Source organism: Syngnathus typhle, linkage group LG7 (assembly GCF_033458585.1).
Source record: "Syngnathus typhle isolate RoL2023-S1 ecotype Sweden linkage group LG7, RoL_Styp_1.0, whole genome shotgun sequence".
In the NCBI taxonomy this organism is placed as follows: Eukaryota; Metazoa; Chordata; class Actinopteri; order Syngnathiformes; family Syngnathidae; genus Syngnathus; species Syngnathus typhle.
Genome location: NC_083744.1, coordinates 5,396,933 through 5,416,486, shown reverse-complemented (window position 1 = coordinate 5,416,486; position 19,554 = coordinate 5,396,933). Strand labels below are relative to the sequence as shown.

The 19,554-nt window shown below is 41.4% G+C and overlaps 4 protein-coding genes across 7 annotated transcripts; 1 reads left to right on the top strand and 3 right to left on the bottom strand.

The window, feature by feature from the left end:
• Positions 1 to 9: 9 nt before the first annotated feature.
• Positions 10 to 4,465, bottom strand: scamp5a (secretory carrier membrane protein 5a). Of its 2 annotated transcripts, none has more exons than XM_061282805.1 (7): positions 4,308 to 4,465; positions 3,573 to 3,648; positions 3,372 to 3,491; positions 2,577 to 2,733; positions 2,406 to 2,507; positions 2,203 to 2,320; positions 10 to 2,141 (listed from the first exon to the last, which is right to left on the bottom strand). In XM_061282805.1, the coding sequence occupies exons 2-7, from the start codon at positions 3,577 to 3,579 to the stop codon at positions 1,950 to 1,952; spliced, it is 696 nt and encodes a 231-aa protein (XP_061138789.1). In that variant the 5' UTR covers positions 3,580 to 3,648; positions 4,308 to 4,465; the 3' UTR covers positions 10 to 1,949. The 2 variants fall into 2 exon arrangements, with proteins under 2 accessions (XP_061138789.1, XP_061138790.1); XM_061282806.1 differs by having other exon boundaries at positions 3,573 to 3,628; positions 4,308 to 4,464.
• An 825-nt stretch (positions 4,466 to 5,290) lies between these two features.
• On the top strand, positions 5,291 to 9,033 carry parp16 (poly (ADP-ribose) polymerase family, member 16). The gene is made up of 7 exons (XM_061282804.1): positions 5,291 to 5,364; positions 6,101 to 6,297; positions 6,414 to 6,551; positions 6,630 to 6,836; positions 6,959 to 7,130; positions 7,204 to 7,348; positions 7,656 to 9,033. The coding sequence occupies exons 2-7, from the start codon at positions 6,109 to 6,111 to the stop codon at positions 7,789 to 7,791; spliced, it is 987 nt and encodes a 328-aa protein (XP_061138788.1). The 5' UTR covers positions 5,291 to 5,364; positions 6,101 to 6,108; the 3' UTR covers positions 7,792 to 9,033.
• Positions 9,034 to 9,267: 234 nt separating this feature from the next.
• Positions 9,268 to 15,730, bottom strand: ctdspl2a (CTD (carboxy-terminal domain, RNA polymerase II, polypeptide A) small phosphatase like 2a). 2 transcript variants are annotated; one of them, XM_061282799.1, is made up of 13 exons: positions 15,444 to 15,730; positions 13,357 to 13,568; positions 12,981 to 13,110; positions 12,754 to 12,906; positions 12,387 to 12,617; positions 11,734 to 11,830; positions 11,271 to 11,382; positions 11,080 to 11,166; positions 10,942 to 11,004; positions 10,773 to 10,852; positions 10,547 to 10,673; positions 10,345 to 10,440; positions 9,268 to 10,172 (listed from the first exon to the last, which is right to left on the bottom strand). In XM_061282799.1, exons 2-13 carry the CDS (start codon positions 13,540 to 13,542, stop codon positions 10,107 to 10,109), a joined length of 1,428 nt encoding a protein of 475 aa, XP_061138783.1. In that variant the 5' UTR covers positions 13,543 to 13,568; positions 15,444 to 15,730; the 3' UTR covers positions 9,268 to 10,106. The 2 variants fall into 2 exon arrangements, with proteins under 2 accessions (XP_061138783.1, XP_061138782.1); XM_061282798.1 differs by having other exon boundaries at positions 12,975 to 13,110; positions 15,444 to 15,728.
• A 736-nt stretch (positions 15,731 to 16,466) lies between these two features.
• Positions 16,467 to 19,392, bottom strand: sqor (sulfide quinone oxidoreductase). 2 transcript variants are annotated; one of them, XM_061282802.1, is made up of 10 exons: positions 19,239 to 19,392; positions 18,790 to 18,973; positions 18,553 to 18,723; positions 18,409 to 18,462; positions 18,151 to 18,345; positions 17,870 to 18,079; positions 17,603 to 17,786; positions 17,239 to 17,306; positions 16,916 to 17,094; positions 16,467 to 16,837 (listed from the first exon to the last, which is right to left on the bottom strand). In XM_061282802.1, the coding sequence occupies exons 1-10, from the start codon at positions 19,244 to 19,246 to the stop codon at positions 16,780 to 16,782; spliced, it is 1,311 nt and encodes a 436-aa protein (XP_061138786.1). In that variant the 5' UTR covers positions 19,247 to 19,392; the 3' UTR covers positions 16,467 to 16,779. The 2 variants fall into 2 exon arrangements, with proteins under 2 accessions (XP_061138786.1, XP_061138787.1); XM_061282803.1 differs by having other exon boundaries at positions 19,258 to 19,380.
• Positions 19,393 to 19,554: the final 162 nt, after the last annotated feature.

Below are 19,554 nucleotides of genomic sequence, written 5' to 3'. Positions count from 1 at the left end.
AACTGAAAATTTCAGCAATAACTGTTTAATATCTATTATGGTAGGATCAAATAATACAAAATACACCCAAAAATTATTTGCGTATCTCTCTCATGGAGACGCAGCCTTCTTAAATCCAGCTTAATTGAATATTATTTTATCCATGTTCACTTACGCACTTCCACGAGTTATTTTATATTCATACTTATTTAAGCTATAGTACATGATTATACATATCCAACAGCAAACGGTACACATGGAAACGTTGGAGGAAATGGCTTTTTGGGAAGCTCCAATACAGCACTGAGAAATAAAGTTATCCAGTTGGCAAATAACTAACATAAACACTGAAATTACATTAGTGGTTTTCATTTTGAGAGCAGTCCCATTCTTCATTGAAAGTCCAAACTGAGGAGCTCGTCTAATTGTACAAGTCAAACCATTTGGCTATTACTTTACTCAACTTGCTCGACAGTTTGGTTTATACTGAGCACCTGTGTCAAAACATAACATACTTAAAAATTTATATATAGAAAAAAGGGTGAGGGGGGCGAACAGAGCAATGAAAATGTGCTTGAAACTCATCCAAACATCAACAAATAAAATAACTAAAAGGTTAAACAAATTGCATATAGAGAATACCACATCATCACAATCAGACAAGACAAGTCACATTTTGGAAATAACAAACAGTCAGTTAATTTTTTTTTTTTTTACATTTCCTTCAAATCTGCGATCACAGGCAATAATCATCTCGGGAAACTTTTGACCTCCGCTGACAGTTTCCACTTTCACCTCATTGAGATCCATATTGTATGTTCTTCAATAAATATTATAGTACACCTACTCGTGGAATAACAAAGACAGCCACAAAATGACAATGACACCCAGAGTTTGGAGAAAAAAGGAGGCCTTTTTTTTAAGCATTTGGAAAAAAGAGAATTTGTCAGAGAGGGTAAACTGATCACACACTGCTATGACCAACCAACAACATCGACTATTCACATTGTATTTCTAACTTCCAGATTCAAGACAGATTTGGAATGTTTATCCAGTCAACTACGGCTCGGCAGCCGTTTTTACGGCACACGTGTTGAGTGGTAATGTAGGCTCAAAGTCCAAAAATCTGCCGTAAAGGGGCGCTTCCAGCAAATGGTTTGTGCTTTTACACAACCAGTATGTTCCTATGGTGAATTATGCCAATTAAAGAAACCCAATATAGTATGATGACACAGTGAGTAGGAATTTAAAAAGAAACAGCCATCCTTTAACTAACTAATGAAAAGACAGGTGCAAACTATTCCAACTCACTCACCAATATTAAGATGTTGAAACGTATTTGACATTCCAGCATAATGGAGCCTTAGGCATTAATAGTGTGACGTTACTAATTGTTAACATTTCAATAGTAGCCTAAAAGAATATAGCTTGCTTAGCAACCTTAGCTTAGCATAAGGAAGCTACAAAATTGGGTGAAACTCAAAGCAATATCGGCATCATTTTTTACGGCTTAGCGTAAGACTGACACATTGTGATTCTACACAATTTGGTGTAAGAACGTGTACACGTTAACTTTCTGGTGTGATCTCATCTCTTGCTATGCTAAGCCCATTTTATCAATGCAGTGGCACTTGTTTTGCTTTTTGGGGATTTTTAAAAAAGAAATTAAAAAAAAAAAAAAAAAAGGACAAGCTAGATGTTACAAGTGTTTCAGACGCATATATGCCAGTGTTGATGCTGTAAAGATGTAACACAAAGACTGTGTCCTCCCTCACTGATACAAAAAGTAACTTATTCACATAATGTTCAATAAATGTACAGTACATTTGCACCTAACACTTGTCCCTACATTATTTTTCTTCTCATCTTGTGAAGTGATATCTAACGAAGGGCACCTAATTATGAGTTGTGTTCTGAATTCATCCCTTTTTGTATCTCTTCTAGAGAAGAACCCGGTCCCTTTCCCTGTCCTACATGGGCTCATCATAGTTATAGGTGGGCGCTGCCGAGTACTGGTTCTGCTGCTGTACGGCTCCCTGGGCAGCCCCCATTGCAGCCTGCTGAGCCGCCTGCTGGACGTGGGGGTTCTTCCAGGCCCCGGTGGCCCACTCCTCCTGGGCTTTCCCCAGACTCCCACCGCTGCCGCGGTAGAAATTATGCACCTGAACGACACAACATGTTAAAGGAGCAAAAACGGAGGAGGAATTTTCTACCGTGAGTAACCTTTGTGAGGGCGATGAAGGAGAGCACCGCCACAGCAGTAAACATGATCGTGGGGATTAACATCACCACAGCTGAGCCGATGTTGGTGCTGAAGAACGTGATGGTAGCTAGCCAGCCACTGATGGACACAACATAGACATTGTTCATATTGTTTATTTTTTAATATAACCTATAAGATAGCAAAACCGATGTGAAACGCTTACCATACTCCCCAACCCGGAATCCCAACTGTCTGGATAATACTGATCACAACCTGGGCCATGAAGACGAAGAAGAACGCCATGAAGTTGAACGAGCTGTCCGTCCTGAGTTGGGGTGGGAACACTTGCACGTGAAAAACAAGGCCCTTTTTCCATGTGTGGAAGTGGACTTACTTGAAGGCCTTGTAGATGGGCCTGAACCAGCACACGTACGAGCAAGGGGTGAAGAGGATGAGCCACAGGAAAGCCATGCCGAAATTGGTGGCTCCGCCTCCCCCACACATCCACGCCAGACAGCCAATCAGATTAACAGCCAGTGTGGCACTATTCACTGTCACAGAAAGAAATATATTTAAGTCATTTTTTTTTAACTTTATTGAATCTCATCTCCCCACAATTCAGCATACTAATTTAAAGAAGACTGGCTCTATCATTTATTTACAACTAGAGTGCTTCTACTTTAGCAACGTCTACTTTTCCACTACACTTACATTTTGTTGTTAAACAGCAGGTCTATGTGGTAAAATCAGAATCATCAAGTATGTTAAAACACACAAAGAATATGTCAGTGGAGTCACAGAGAAGACAAGACAGTAAGACATTACAACGAAATATACAATTTGGACACAAACAAGAAAAGTGGCTTTGTGAATTCTGAATAACACTCAGTAGTCTGTAATAATGTAAAAAAGCTTCAAACTTGGGCAGTATGTCAAATTTTAAAACGAAAAAAAATCATATTGAATTGAATAGTAATCCCAATTGTATTTTATTGGAGAGATGTATGCTTGTAAAATATAAATTAACTACGCTTCAATCAATATTTACGTAAATTAACTGGATGGCAAATGACAATGAGAGCAGTCACTCTGGTCTTGCAGCTATCCTGGACCATGTTTTGGGTAAAACAGCTGTTTGGGTAGAACAGTTTATGATACACACACATACAACAAAAATGTCACTACTCACAGATCCACAAGTAATACAGCCGCTTGCACATGGTGCGATGCTGGTCAGGGATCTCATTGAAATCTTGGTAAAAGCACGGCTTGAGGGGGATGAATCGAGGCAAGGGGGGGAAGTTGTTCTCTAGGATTGCAAAAACACGTGTGAGGAGTAGTCTACATTGCAAAAAATATATATTATATACTCGAAGGTATTTTAGCATACCTGCCATGATGAGAGCTGTGTTTTTTTCCTCTGCTTGCAAATAGCTTGAAGATCAGCTGTCGTAAAAACAAAAGTGCTAAAAAAGGGAGGGGGGCAGAGAAATTGAGAACATGACGTGTACTGGCCTTCTTGTGACAGATTTTCCACCCGCATACAAAAAGGCGACAGGCTCTACCCGATCATACCAGTGCATTCATCCATAAAGTCCCTTTTCTTGTTATTTGTGAGGGCGAATGAATGAATGAGTAGTAGGCCCATTTGAAAGCTGTGCAATACAGATAACAGCTCGGATCAACGTGGCCTTGTGGAACAATTGTGATACATATAAGCCAACCGCACCCTCATATATTGAACAATACTGATATACAATAAAAACGCTATATTGTGGCGGTTGATGGAGGACATGTTGGTGCACAGCATGGTGGATGCTATGAAGGACATCATTCCGCCTTCGAATATGAAAGCTGCGTCTGCAAAACTGAACCTAATCTTCTATGGGTTGCTTATGTACATTGTGATCCCGAATCTATTCCAAATGTGTTTTTCTGTCGATTGGGGATACTGCAGTGGGAAATCTCGATGCCGGGCGATGGAAAAGCGCTGTCCTTCACCCTGCGCGTCACGTCACCGGTGCATCCGCGCTTCTTCCCCGGGACAGCAAGACTACGGAACCCGGTTGGATTCGAATGCTTTTCGAGAGCGAATGAATAGAAAAATGTGCATAATGAGCCTTACCTTGCGTTTATTGAGTTCCTAGAATCCCGCGTTTTGTTTAAAAAGCATTTTATAAATCGATCTTGGTCCAAATGCACGCTTCGAAACGGATGCATCCACCAGAGAAACGTACCGTTGGCAACGAATTATGGGTTCGGGAGGAAGAGGCAGTCACGTGATGTGTGATTTTTTTTTTTTTTTTTTTTTTTTTTACTCGCTCACGGTTTTTGCACGCCGTGCAGACAAGGGTGCAACAAAAACACTGGATTTGCTGCTGGCCCGAATCGACCAATCAACTAAGCAAGCGGTACTGATTAATCAGCAACAGTTTGGGGATGATTACACATTCAAACTCGATTGGCTGCTTGCCCTGTGACGTAACCTTATTTCCAAGCGCTATCTGCAGACCAGCTCGCCGAACAGCAAAAAAAAAAAAAAAAAAAAAAAAAAAAAAAAAGGAATGCGCTGTCCAGCGTACGTGTGGATTTCTTTGTAAATTGAACATTTGACCAACTGGTCTATCCTAAATGAAGTTTGAGTGTGTAATCATCCCCTCATCTTGGTCGGAGAAAGTTTTTTTGTTTGTTTTTAGGGTAAGAAAATTTTGTTTTGTTTTTACTATCTTTTTTCAACCTTATTTACTACTTCCAATTTACTAAAAAATATATTTAATTTAACGTATTGTGGTGAATTTTTGATACCAGAATAAAAATGTACCACATTATAAACATGAAAAAGCATACAGCTGTGAAATTATAAAATAAAAATATACGTGGCCACTGTATATTTTTACAAAAACTGATTTTGTTTCTGTTTCGATTGTCCTTGAGATGAGAATGATGTAATTTTTGTACCCATTAAAGATTCAGTTCTCGTTACAAGCAAGAAGATAAGGAACATTTATGTTTATGTGGCCTAATTCTCAACATAGCCCTTCTATGATTACTTGAGCGAGCGCCACGATTCATTGCGTCATCAGACTTTTTTTCTCTTTTCCCCGGAAGTCATTGAACGCCACGGTGCCATTGGCCGATGTCAGCTTTTCCCAGTTGCCTGTAATGAGTTGCGCAAACTTGAGGTAAGGCCGCTTGAAAACATTCAACTTTTATATTTTAGAGGAAATAGGTCCGAATGTCACTCGAGTGTATTAATATGGCATACGTCTTGAGGCGATAGATGTTATTTACTTGGCAGTATATTTGCATCTCGACAATTAGTGCAGCCGGCATTAGCTGTTAGCATGAGCTGCTAAAGCTACACGTTTCACTCATGACAGTGATTTCTTCCAAACCTATGCTTATGCTCTTAAACTTGTATTTGTGATCACGTGTACAAACGCAATGTATTGTTTGCTGTCAAACTACAATGTGGTCAACAGCTGGAAGCTGTTCTCTGTTCAGAATGTCTTACAAAGAACAAACTGACAATTCCGTTGTTACAAATAGAATAGTTGTGCTTAAAGTATTGAAACACTGAACATCTGCATTCAAAAGTTTTGGGATGGTTAAATTAAGATGAACAGTAAAAGTGCATTTTAGGTTCATCCTGAAATTTCACTCGTGAGTTGTGCTAGATATAGTTTGCTTTTATTGTCAATCCGCAATATGTATGGAATTTGCTTTTTCAAGGGCCCACAGTCTAAAAAACATTACATGAAAGCGTACAAAGGATAGAAATGATATTTTCAAGGACTCGCAGTCAAAATTGTCACATAAAAGCGGACAAGTTTCCTTTCATAAGTGCATCACGTCACTCTCGGTTCAATCCCATGTTGCTATTCTGTTAACTCTCAATTGCATTTCCTCCATTTGCAGTGCCGGGAATGCAGCCGCCGCTCCCACCTGAGGTGGTCCGAGAGCTGGTGTGTTCCTGTCTGCTCAGAGATCCTGTGGCGGCCGATCTTCGCTGCAGCCTGTTTGTTGCTGCTGCCCAGAACTACAAGAAGGATTCTTTGCTTCGCCCCTTCCCTCCTCGCTATGTACACGACGACATTAAAGACTTTGATGCATTGGTACGATGTCCACGATTTGTTTCGCCTTCCTTCCGCATCCACCAAACATGCTTCAATAGGAATACTAAAGTGTGCCATGCCTCACATCTAGCTTTCTTTCCATGTTGTGTGTCTAGTTGGCAGATGTGAACTCCTTTCCAGGTGTGAGAGAGTTAGTACGACTGCAGCCAGGAGAGGGAGAGCACCATGTGGCCCTTGCACACTGGATCCTCTCTTCCAAGAGCTTTGCTGTCAAGACACTACAAAGGAACGAGGTACAACACATTTTCTGCAAACGCCACACGTGGCAATTTTCGCAACCACATACTCACGTTTATCCGTTTGGCAACCAGTTTGCCAAACTTTGTGCCTTGACGCATAGCGCCGGTGTTTCTGCCCCTGCGCCGGAATTCCTGTTTGAGCTGGAGTACTGCGACCAATTGAACGCGCGCTTTGAACGGATGAGAGAGGGCAGGGATGTCTTCTACGCCTTTCACGGGAGTCGCCTAGAGAACTTTCACTCTATCATTCACAACGGGCTACATTGCCACCTCAACAAGGTCAGTGAGGACTTTGTGCGGGGCACTTCCGCTTGGCTTTTGCTGACTCAGACTTGAAAAAAGATTTCATTGTTTTGTTAGAAAAGCATTTTAAAACGTTTACCTCCACTTGTCGCATACAGAACTCGGTGTATGGCGAGGGGACCTACCTCACCAGTGACCTCAGCATGGCTGTCCTCTATAGCCCCCACAGCAGCGGTTGGCGGGAAAGCCTACTGGGGCCGCTGCTCAGCTGCATCGCCTTATGTGAAGTCATCGATCACCCGGACGTCAAGTGCCAGGTGAAAAGGAAAGGTGCGTTGCCGTCACGCTGTGAGTTGCAAATTGCATCTGTGTGACATCAATGCTCTCATCTCGCCTGTGTCAGACTCAGAAATTGTTGACCGTCAGCGCTCGAGGGCCAAGAACAGCGAGGCAGGGGATGTGCCGGAGAAGTACTTTGTGGTCACAAACAATCAGCTTTTGCGTGTTAAGTACCTGCTTGTTTACTCTCAGAGGAAACACATGTCCAGGTAAGAAGCTACACACTAAATGTCGCAAATAATCTAAAATTAACTACAGGGTATAATCCAACTTGATTGGGTATTCCAGAATGGGAAATTTACCACACAGTTGTAAAACAGCACATTAGAACATGAAACTCAGCACAATGTGGAATTTCAAGTTATTAAGTAAAACTTAAAATAAAAAGTGAGACTTAACGTGTTATAATTTAAAATGTGTCATTTATATTTGTGTGAAATTGATTCAAGTGATTACTTTTATTTAGAGGATAATTTGATAAAAAGTTTGACAGTCTGTTTTCCCCCCTCATCACAGACATTCCCGCAACACCTCGTGGTTCCTCAGACACCACTTTGCCGTCATGATGAGTCTTTATCTTCTGCTGCTCATATTTATCGGCACGTTCAACTCCAACACGTTCACATCCTTTTGGAACAGACGCTTCAGCTGACCCACCGCACTAATACTGACTCGGTTTTTATCCGCCGTGCCTTCAGCACTGTGACAAGACGCCCATTGGCACCTTGACTGCACATTTTGATACTTTTTGTTTTCCTGCGACAGGCATTTTCCTCTGAAGGTAAAAACATACTCAGTGACAGTACATAATAAAAAAAAAAGGAGCTTAAACTGAGACCTTGTAGCATGCTGTTTAACAACCCCGATCCATATGTTGTCAAAAAATAATAACACACTGGCTGTCAAGTTGCACTTAGAAAAAAAGGTCATGATTCCAGAGGACACAGTTAAGTTTTTTTTATGCAATGTTTTTCACTTGTGTGACAATTGAGAAAGTTAAACTGCAACTTAAAACATAGCTTGTGCATTTATTAAAGTTTTTATGATAAAGAAAGTTTGACCCTGAAATGCATTAACTGTTTAATGATTTCCAACAGGAAATTGATCAAAATATGAACAAATCACAGGAAACTATTGATACTGGTTAAAAATGATTCAACTCCTTAAAAAGGTCATTTAGCTATTGTTAATAGCTCTGCTAGCTTCCTAACTTTGACTGAATGCTAAATTAGCTAATATCAGCAATTGAGTTAATACATCTTACCCGTTTTCCTTTTGTCGTATTGGACTGATATATTTTCAATGCTAGAATCTCGTGGTTTTTAGGCTTAGAAAAATTATATTTGAATTCTCTTAAAGCCATGAATGAGATTGTCTTGCACCTCCAAATATATTGTATCTGTTTTCAAATGTAGCAAGTAAAAGCAGAGTTGTTAGAAAAATAAACTCTCTTGTACTAACATCCAGATACCTGAAAACTAGTACAGTAATGACATATTTGTACTTAGTTACTTCCCACCACTGCTAACCAGTATGTAAAGCCGAAGTTGTCAATTGTGTCCTCTCAAAAGGGAGTAAAAGACTCAAATCTCGCTGCCGGCTTGCAAACCTCAATGAATCATTCTCACTGTATGTTTTAGGTGTTTTTATTGCACCGCAAATTTTGTATTCTATTGTACAAGGACTATGATCAATGAAACTAATTGTCGGCGAACGTAACTGATCTGTATGAGCGTAAAGTCTTCCTGCAAGGAACCCTATTGTAATAATTGAGTGGTTATTTCCAAACTTATATTGGGAAAAAAAGCACTTACTGGTAGCAATAAGCTATTGTAATCATGTCTTGTATTACACTGAAAACGGTAATGAAAATAAAATATATTCGGCTCATGTACTGTGATGTTTTTTTTTTTAAACTGGAAAAGATGTACAGGATATCTTTCCTTTCTCTTGTCCACTAAAATTATTTTTTTCCCCCTTGCACTAATATAAACACACGCACCATCCTTCCTAAGAGAGCAACTCCACAATGTGGCACATAAAAATGCCAATGTCATGAAGCTGACATCTGTACACAGAACCTTGCATCGAGACGCAAACGAAAATTGCTTCATCATCTATCCAGGTATGGAGTCCTATAAAAACATATTTATTTTCATGGAAAAACCATTGAATAACACTGAATACATCATGATTGATCATTCAAGAGTCAATAAAACTTGTTTGTAACGCCAACATCCAAAAGATGTCCCAGAAAACTGGAATTCAAAGCAATGGCTGGTGTCAAACACCCCCCCCCCCCTCCTCAAACTGAGGAATGACATCTTTCAAATGAGCTGGATGTTAATGCCCTTTGTCATCATTATCATGGACCATCAAGATGGCAAATGTGGGAGTGGCCATTATGGCTTTGTATTTAGTTAAAAGTCTAGTCTATCTTACAATACAGAACCTTAAAATATTGTCTCAGAACATTTTTTTTAACTGCACCTTTTAAACAGACAACTGCATGTAATGGAGTAAAGCATCACAAAAGTAAAGCAGGCATACTGGAAACATAACACTAATCTTTTTTTTCTTTAAAAAATAAAAACACAACAGAGCCAAAGTATCCGTACTAAAATCTCAACTTGAAAAAAAATTTGAAGGGAAAAAAAAACTGTACATGTATTTACAAGAAAATAGTAACTATAATACAAGTTTGACTGGCCAAACACAAACACATTCAGTTTTGTCGATCCAAAGTGGCGGACAAAACACTTCCAAAGAAGCGAGCTCGCTGCAGTGAGCAATTTAGTCACATTGTCAAGAGTGTCTCTGCATAAAACCATCAATTTTACTCTTTTTTTCATTTTTTTTTTCCTTTCCTAATAGAAAAACAATAATGTCAATATGGAGTTTATCGAGAAATCCATTGACTACATCCTTCCCTTATAGGGTGCGGTGCAGGGGGCGGAAGCCAGTTGCTCAGTCTGAAGGCAAGAGGTCGTGCAAGCGAAAGCGCTCTCTGATGTGCGGTCGGACGTCGTCGTTCTAACAAAAAAATAAAGTATTGTTAACCCACGTCAGCCCTTTTGCCAAAATCCAACACTAATTGAGGGCCCCTTGCAAAAGAGTTTAAAGAAGTAATCGTCTTCACTTGGAAAATCGACGCCACTAGGTGGTGCTAAAGAAACACTGCAAAATATGTTGCGTGAACGCTTACCAGCTCAACCAGCTTCTCCAGGAAAGGAACCAGCTTGAGAAGCTCGCTGTCATTTCGATCCACGAACCAGCTCTCGATAGGGATCCCATTGGAGAGCTGATAATACACACGAGGGCACAATTCTCAAAACAACTGTTGTGCCCTTGCTTTCGGACCACAACCACAATCACGGACACACAATTTGACGAGACACAGTTATTACCTGATAGGCGAAAGCTTGTGGTGAGTTGTCGATTATTATCGTCTTGGAAAGATCCCGTCCCAAAATGTTGAGGTCTTTTATATAATTTCCTTGGACACACACGCAGTGCTCACGAAAAAGACGGTGTCTAAACACACACACACACGCAAATATGTTCACCATTGAAGGAAAAAAATATGAAGACATATTTTTGGCTCTTTTTTTCTCCCACTATTACTTCACTGACCTGACCAGCTGCTTTTTGGGATCGAGGATGTTGAGCAACTTGTCAGCGTATACTTTCTTTGACGCCGTGAAGAGAATAATCTGCAATATGACAAAATGTAATTGTTAAACCCAGAGCAGCTTGAGTTAAGTCAAATCCCCGTTTGTGTGGAGTGAAAAGAAAACCTCACCTCATACATTTGAGACATGCGCTCCAGAAACTCTCGGAAAAAGGGCCTTAATCGCACATACACCTACATTCAGGGAGATGGGTTAACAGCAACAAAGACTAAAACATGGACACATAGCTAGTTTGAGCGAGTTCTTACCTGGTAGATTACATCCTGAAAGAGCACAGGGAACGTCAGTGCAGCATCTTCCAGTTCGTTCAAACTGCAGTGAACTAAGGTTTCATCCTGGGGAAGAAGAAGAAGGAAAAAAAAATCATACACAGTGACTACTCACTTTCTAAGAGGACACAAAGTGCAAAAGAGTCCTTGGCTTTTTTTTTTCCTTTTACCAAGTCAAGGACAAGTGAAAACTCGGGCGTGCTGCGCGTCTTCAAAGGTAGTGCTGGTTTGCGTGTCAGCTGCTCTTCTGTCAACGGTGGCACGTGCTTGATGAAGAAGTACCTTCAAAGTAGACGCCAGCAAAAAAAGGACAGTTACATTTGGAAGGTGACGAGGATGCATGGCGCTGGTGCTTGCTGTTGTTGAAAGCAAGACATTTCTGAACCATGAACACCTCCAGGTTGTAAATCCAACCTTAGTGGCAATTGATAGGTAGCAAATTTATTTAAATCTTAATCTGTGATCTCTAAATTGCTTTTGCTGGTGTCTCGTGGTTCTTCTTCTTTATGTAGCAAGCATTGTAATTTAGGAGCATAACATCCCTGGCCCCCGAAGCTCCGCTTTTATATTTATTAGATATCTTTACTTGCCAGCTCATTATTTGTGTACCAGTCTGTGTGTCCGCACACTTACGGGTCAAATACCTCCCAGTCTTCCTCGTATGACGGCTCTGTGGGGGCGGGGGGTAACGTGTGTGGATAGCTGCCATCAGGCAAACAACCAGGAGGAACTGTGGAAGATAGATTTATACATTTTTTTTTATGATGTGCCTAAATATTAAAATACAGGTAATGTACACATTTGAGATCATTGAAACTATATGGTTGTGGTGAGGAAAAAAATGGGGTCATGAAAGGAGCGTCCACGTCGCGGCCCCGGGAGTATTGACGAGATCGACTAGATACTGCTAATCCTTTCACCACTACAAGCAAAAGTTACAAAATACAACGCAGCTACGAGCTACTCTACAAGCTACGCCGAAAACTGCAAGCTACAAGCCACAAAGCTACAGAACAGAAAACAACATCATGCCTGGAGATAGACACAAAGGTCGACCTTGGAAACGAGAAACCTCCTCACGACCAGCATTGACGGTCTTACAGAAATGTGTTCAGCTGTGGCCAAGTCTAGCCAAGTCTGTAACTAGCTGCCTTGTAGCCACGACAAGAAGAAGAAGGTGAGAAAATGAAGCTTCAGATTTGCCTTGTGAACCAGGTGTTTTATTTTTGGACTCCTCTAGATGGCACTGTTGGTGTTCTTTACATAGGAGTTCGAGCTGATGGTACCTGTTAACGAGGGCATGTCACTTTCAGTCACGATCTCGCCGTCCTCCACGGTGGAGTCAGTGCTCATCTGGAGTCTCTGCTGCAACGGCGGGGCGCCATGACAAGCTGTGATGAGTCCATCGGAGGACGTGAGCATGCTGCTGGGCATTTCCTCGGCCTGCTCGATGTCTAGCTGCTTCATGATCTCCTCTGCCTCCATAGCTTGGCCCGGAGAGTCGGAACCAGGAGTGGCTGAATAAAGGATGGCACTTTTTCTTCAAAAAGACATCTTGTGGAAAATGTATGTATTACCGTTCCTATACAAACAGTGACTAGCCAAGTGTGAAATTACACGAGCAGGAAATGGAATGATGTGTGGGTGTTTTACCAGTTTTGGTTGCTGGTGAGAAAAAGTTGAAAACTGGAGAGAGGATAGTTCCTAGGAGGGTTGTGTGCGGAGGACTGCTCGCCCCTTCAACTGAAGCTTCGAGTTTGCCGTTTGGTTTTAAGGGTTTGCTGTTGCATGTTACTGTATCTGTTACTGGGGGGAGGGGGGGGACATTCAGCATATTGCTTTGTGGCAAAAGGTTGCATGGAACAATATCGTACCTTTACCTGGACTTTTTCGGCAAACTCTAGAGACGGTTTTGTTGGCAAGGCCTCGCGTTTGTGGTGCTGACGTGATGAGGTCACTTTTAGCGCTGCAATTAATACGACTCCTTTTGGCAGGAATATTCGGCTCCACCTGTCGAATATAAAAACGGGTACGATGATACAAAACCTTTTGTTACAGTTTTCATCTCTCAATACAGGACCACGTTCCCTCACCAGGGAAACATTTCCAATTCAGTGGCGTTCACTTTAAAAGTTTTTCCAGCACCTTACAGCTGCGGCATCACTTTGTTCCAAAATTTTGATTTTTTTTATGGGCTAATTGGTAGACTACTTGAAAGCTTCATTACAAGTCAGTTCTGTTTATTGTTAGGCCTACCTTGACAGGGTCGCCCCGGATGAACTTCTTGATGGTGGACAAGAGGCCCGCTTCATTCTTCGGCATCCTGCCTCGGCCTCTTAGTGGGGACGCCGCCACTGTACAGTGTTTCCTTTTGGCCAGAGACGGAGGGGCTCGACGGCCTAAGGTGGGCTGCTGAGAAGCTTTACGCGCTCTCAGCCGCATTGTGCTCTGGCATCACATAGAAGGATCTGCCAAGAGATGTTGAAATTTTTCATTTAGACTGGGGGGGAAAAAAGTTACTTAAAAGCAGTGCTTCTCAAATAGTGGGGCGCGCCCCCCTTGCGGTGCTATACCTGGGGGCGCGCGTGTGACCCTGGGGAACAGGCTTTTTTTTCGGTAGTACTAGAATAAAGTGTAATTGCGCATCTACTACAGTAGGCGGCAGTGGCGCTCTCATTGTTACTTCTGTCACGTTTGCGACAGTGCAACATTTTACGACTTACAAGACAACAGGTTTGCCTTGGTTAGCAGTGTTGAGTCAACAGAAAGCTCCGACTGCGTCCCGTCTATAGCCTCCGTTATTCAACATAACAACCACCAACATGAAAAAGTTTTTAACAGGGATGAAAAGAAAAGCGGAGAGAAACAAAGATAATGAAACAAAAGAAAGTCAGCCGAAAGCTAGGACGAGGAAATACGACGAAGCGTATTTAGCGCTTGGCTTCACTGTTAGTACAGTTGGAGAATATTATTTATTGATTTGATTTAATTTTGCAATGGTGCAATTAGTTGGTCAAACATGTTTACAGTTTAAACAAGGATTTATTTATTTTCAATTTCAGGCATTGATGCACTTAAAACACGATTTGATAAAGTTATTCTTTGTAAGTTTGACCATATGTCTTTCTTTTTTCTTTAATGTTAATGAGGATAAAATGTTATGCAGAGATGGATAGTCACGGTGGGGAGTGGGGGGCACGAATAGTTTTCTTCTTGCTAGGGGGGGGGGGCGTAACAGAAAATAATTGAGAAGCACTGCTTAAAAGGGAGTTACTTTCTTTTATTTTTCTTGCATTATTTCACAGGTTTACAATAACATGGGTAATTTATCCTCAAACATCTCAATTTGAACAGAACTCTATAAAAGAGACCTCCTTATCCTGTTGGGATTGTGATAAATTGATTTTTTTTAAACAAAAGGTCCATTTGTTTATACATATTTACTCTGATTCAAGCATTTTATGGAGCTGTAGCATTGAACATTAACAAACCTGCTCTAATAACTTTCATTCCAAAAGCAAATATCAAACCTGATGAAAACTTCCCAACTATTATAACCTCGGTGTTTTGATGCAAACATATGTCCGTTTTATTTTTAACATTGAAAGTTTGGGAGGTTAGGAAATAATGAGTTGAAGGTTCTCCCCACATCATTTGCGGCAACTCATCTGCTTGAATTGCGGCGCAGCCGATGTCAACATTCCCTCATGTTGCTCACTTATGTCTACACCACAACCACTGACGATCAATTCTGTAATTGACCTGCCAATTGTGCTTAATGTTATGTGTGGTCACTTTAACTCGCGACCATCCGAGCCGAACGTCTTCTAAATGTGCTTTTGAACAGCACCGCCGAATGCGCTCACCATAAAACATTTGGACAGGAGAGACGTCACCAATGGTTGACGTTAGCCCGCCGATATATAACTTGACGCGGACAATCGCCGCCAGTGGAACGTGGACGAGATCGCGACAATACAAGCCTTGTTTTCACAGTTCCTCCGTAAATATGTCAACGTTGCCAGTTTCCTCCGATCAGTTCCGTCGCTTACGTTTAGCCACTGTTAGCTTTCATGCTAACAAAACGAGAGGGAAACGATGACATTACGAAGACGTGGGTAATTTTGAACGTGCGTTTGGCAGGCTAACGCATCATTGACTTGGCAGTGAAAACAACAATATTCCCCCGAGCTACGGTCTGGCATCGTTTTGTTTCGATCCACGGCTATTTTCAGCCATTAGACTACGCCCCCTTTGCTGGCTAGCAGCTAGCTAGCAGACAAGCTAAGCGAAGCCAAAAACATTTCACGGCTCACACATGTTGACGCTGTACTTGTACTCACAAAAAACGGACGAAACGCTTCCAAAAACGTCCCACGGCGTTTTCAGCTCTGCGGCCGAGAAGCCGCGACGGCGCCCGCCAGAGGTCGGGGCGAACGCTCGCTGCTTGCCTACTGGCGTCTGTCGCTGTCTCTCGGTGGTTAGTAGTCACAGATCGACCATGTCTACGGACGCCATTTCCCGCCTCCTCCTCATCACAAACATACGCGAGTGCGCGCGAGAATGCGACATGCGCGCGCGCGAACCAACGCGGCGTGGAGAAGACAGGAAAACGAGCGCACCGCCGACACGGCTTCCAACAGAACAAAAACACGAGAAATCGAAAGAAGAGGAAAAAAAAAATACTAATCTGAACAAAGCGAGGTATAGTGGCACCCGCAGATTCACCTATTGACTATTTTTCCCCACCATATATGTATTTTTGGTAAGGGGCAATCCCCTTTTTTCGGTGGAAAAAAAACATTTTTTATTTGTTTTCTTTGGAAAATTTAATGTTTGACCAATGCATTTCAATTGGCGTCAATTTTGTGGGGATTTTCACTCAATACAGTAGAACCCCATAATTCCTTCCACTGGGTGGCAAAGGAGTAAAAAGATTTCAGAACAAATTCGTTGTCCTCTTTATTATCCTTTTTTCCCCCCACCACACAGCACTGAAATAGTAACAAATATTATTCATAGCACCCTGATAAATAAAAATTATTGAGATACAATTGTAAGCAATACATAGCACAATTTATGATTATTATCTCCACTTGTCCACCCCACCGACCGTCTCACATTCACCTTACTAAGGTCACCTTAGCACGAATTGCTCTTGGCTTGGTTCTGAATAAAGACCTACTTGACTTTTTGTTTTATCGCCAGGCTTTCAAAAATAATCCACCCGTTAAATGAACCGCTCACAAGTGTTGCAGACGCGCTGGAGCCCATCGTAGCTGTCTTCAGCGATACATTAAATAAAAATAATTGTGTCAGTTTCTAATACTTTACTTACTATAATCTCACAAAGGAAAACCACTAAGAAACTTTGAGTCGGTTTTCATTCACATTCATAGTTTGGCGTGGAAACACATTGCGATACACAAGGAAGTCCAACTGCGATCCAGCAAATATGACTAATGTTCCGTTTTTAACATTCACGTACATTAACACAACTTGGACAAAATCCACACGTTGCAAGTTAAACTGTATGAAACAAATATTATGCTGTCTTTAGTAGAATCTAAATACAATCAAGCAAAGCCATTTTATTTGTCAGCAATATGAAAGCTAAATCTTACTTATATCCTGTAAAGTAAAAGCGGCTTTTCCCCACTGATCATTCATCATCAGGAATCACTTCATCCCAAGATGCAGGAGTTTCCTGTATGGTTCTGGCCCACCCCATAAGCCCCTGAATATGACACATGAACATAAATAAGAAAGAATCCAAAAGGTTATGTAATCGTTAGTAGGGGAAGAATAAACGTACGTGAGGAGCCCGTGCCAGTAGAGGTGGGGCATCACGTCAGCTTTCATGTGGTACATGAGTCTCCTTTCCTTGGCTTGGTTGATGGGGAACGTTTCCAGTGGTTCACCATTGTAGTCAAACTCGGCCAGAACAACCGTGTTGTAGCTTGTAACCAACGGACATGATGTGTAGCCATCATACTAAAAGGTGATTATAATAAAAAGCAGATTATAATAAAGCAGACTTTGACACATATGTACACATATATATACACACACACACACACACACACACGTATATGTATATGTATATATATATATATATAATTTTTTGTCATACATTACCTTTTTATCTGGTTTCTCATTTTTCAAAATCTTTTTGATGGTTCTGTTCAAAACAGCAGACTGTGCAGCTAAAACAAGAAACCATATAAACTGAATAAATCCCAAAAACTGACAAATAAAATAGAAATTCAGATGGGGAAAAACATCCAAACACATAACATGGCCTCCCTCTCACAATCAAGCCACATCTTAAATGCATGTGTGGAATGTAAACAGAAAAGCTCATGATACCATTCCTCAAAGTAATTCTTATGTAGTGAAGCTCAGATGTCTAGTTTGGAGTCAGTTTTAACACTAACCAAATGGGTAGAAGAATCATGACTCAGACACAGCAGTTTAGTGCCTCCACAACATCACGTCTTACCGACAGCAGCAGCCGTTTTGGAAGTCGGCAAGTTTGTGCAGTCCCCGATCCCAAACACGTTTGGGTACTTCTTGTGTTGAAGGTTGTCCTTGTCGACATCCAACCAGCCGCCCTCATCGGCCAGTAGGCTGCTTTTTATCACAGAGTTGGGTCCCATGGGTGGGGTAACATGAAGCATATCGTACTTACAAGAAAAAAAATATTTGGTTGAAATATGTAAAGTAAATTCAATAGAATTGTTGTGCTGTTGCATTGAAAACGACTTACCTGAATGACACTCGTCTCACCCGGTTTGTCAAGATTCTCAAAGATAGCTTCTTGTTTGTCCGCACGCACTTCAATCAGATTTTGCCTCAAGTTCACATTGATATCCCGTTGTTTGACAATATCCCAAAGTGAGTCAGCATATTTCTTAACCCCAAATATCACAGGAAGCGAAGTGTTGTAAATGATATTTGCTTTTGCCCGCTTTCCTGTCTTCACATGAAACACACATAAAAGAATTAACAATACAAACACAGTTTTACTGGTGTGCAAAATTCCCGTACCTTTCTGAGGAAAGCATCTGAGAGGTACATTATCTTCTGTGGAGCTCCAGCACATTTAACCGGTGTGTTTGGGAAAGAGAATACAGCGTTGCCTTCTTTAAAGGATTGTAAGGCCGCCCAAGTTTTGTCCACAGTTTCAAGTGAATAATTGGATCCAATTTTTGGATGTTCAAATCCTTCAGGAAGACCTTTAATCTGAGGACATAAAGTGGATGGCATATTGCTGACAAGTAAAAAAAATAAAAAGCACACCCTCACCTTCTCAAAATGAAGCTGCAAACCAAGAGCGACAATCAGATAATCATAAGAGATCTGCAATTGGGAACGAAGGTCACCTCGTTAAATATGACAACAAATGCTTGCACGCTGAACAACTTTACAGACTTAGTAACACAAACATACCTCAGACCCGTCATCAGTGCGCACGGTGTTTGCATCCGGGTTTATTTCCTCAACTTTAGATTTCACCAGCTTGACACCTGATGGCATAACACTTGATGTGGGCCTTCCCGATGTAGCTAAACTTTTAGCACCGGCCCCAACCAGAGTCCACAGGGGCTGGTAGTAATGCATCTGAAGATTTGCATGATAGTAAAATAACAAAAATCTTAATTATTTTCAGTCATGAGTTGTACTTGCCTCACTAGGTTCCACTACTGCCACATTCTCAGCTCCCAGCATCCTCTTCATGCGTGCACTCATTGCAATTCCTCCACTTCCTCCCCCTAGCACCAACATTTTGTAATGCTGTTTTGCAGGGGAACGACTGCTTGTGTGAAGACGAGAGGCGCAAAAGCCCACAGAACCACGGAAAGCAGCCATCCTGTTCCAATGAAGACAATGACATATCATTTGATGCATGTATAAGGCCAAGGTTAGAAGTTAGCCACATCTTAGCTAATACAAGGGTCGTTGATGGCGACATCATTCAAGACATGACATTCAATTTCACAAAATTGGCGCATTTTAACAGTTTGCCACTCCTTATTGCGTGACTCCGAGATAATGCGCAATAACATTTGTACCGATAAACAGGAAGGTACACGCCGAAATTGAGGTTGTCTAGTAAATGCTTGTATCATACTTACATTAGCATTAGGTACCTACGTTTGCTACAATCGGTTGTCGGCCACGATCTGCAGTATTTACGTCACGTCGGGTTTGAGCGTTCCAAAATGAACTTTCAACACTTCCCCTGACTGGCACCAGGGTCACGCCCCCTCAAGTTATCGACCAATCAGATGCGACACCAGCATATAAATGGTGCGTCGTGGTCTCGAATTACTGGGTCCTCATTTTACCATTGCAAAATCTTAAAAAATGTGCACTCATAAATGTGATACTAAGAAACTGAATGAAATACATGAAACACAATCAAGTCATGTGTTTATCCATTTATGACAG

Excerpts from the sequence above, each read along its gene's own strand:
- scamp5a (XM_061282805.1), bottom strand. Across the intron at positions 2,508-2,576 it reads CCCATCTACAAGGCCTTCAA|GACGGACAGCTCGTTCAACT; the intron begins GTAAGTCCACTT and ends ACCCCAACTCAG. Across the intron at positions 2,321-2,405 it reads ATTCCGGGTTGGGGAGTATG|TGGCTGGCTAGCTACCATCA; the intron begins GTAAGCGTTTCA and ends TGTGTCCATCAG.
- parp16 (XM_061282804.1), top strand. The coding sequence starts at position 6,109 with ATGCAGCCGCCGCTCCCACCTGAGGTGGTCCGAGAGCTGGTGTGTTCC. Across the intron at positions 6,552-6,629 it reads AGACACTACAAAGGAACGAG|TTTGCCAAACTTTGTGCCTT; the intron begins GTACAACACATT and ends TTTGGCAACCAG. Across the intron at positions 7,349-7,655 it reads CAGAGGAAACACATGTCCAG|ACATTCCCGCAACACCTCGT; the intron begins GTAAGAAGCTAC and ends CCCTCATCACAG.
- ctdspl2a (XM_061282798.1), bottom strand. The coding sequence starts at position 13,542 with ATGCGGCTGAGAGCGCGTAAAGCTTCTCAGCAGCCCACCTTAGGCCGT. Across the intron at positions 12,618-12,753 it reads CTCACCAGCAACCAAAACTG|CCACTCCTGGTTCCGACTCT; the intron begins GTAAAACACCCA and ends TCCTTTATTCAG. Across the intron at positions 10,441-10,546 it reads CACAAGCTTTCGCCTATCAG|CTCTCCAATGGGATCCCTAT; the intron begins GTAATAACTGTG and ends GTGTATTATCAG.
- sqor (XM_061282802.1), bottom strand. Across the intron at positions 18,080-18,150 it reads CAGATGCTTTCCTCAGAAAG|ACAGGAAAGCGGGCAAAAGC; the intron begins GTACGGGAATTT and ends TTTCATGTGAAG. Across the intron at positions 17,307-17,602 it reads CAAAACGGCTGCTGCTGTCG|CTGCACAGTCTGCTGTTTTG; the intron begins GTAAGACGTGAT and ends TTCTTGTTTTAG.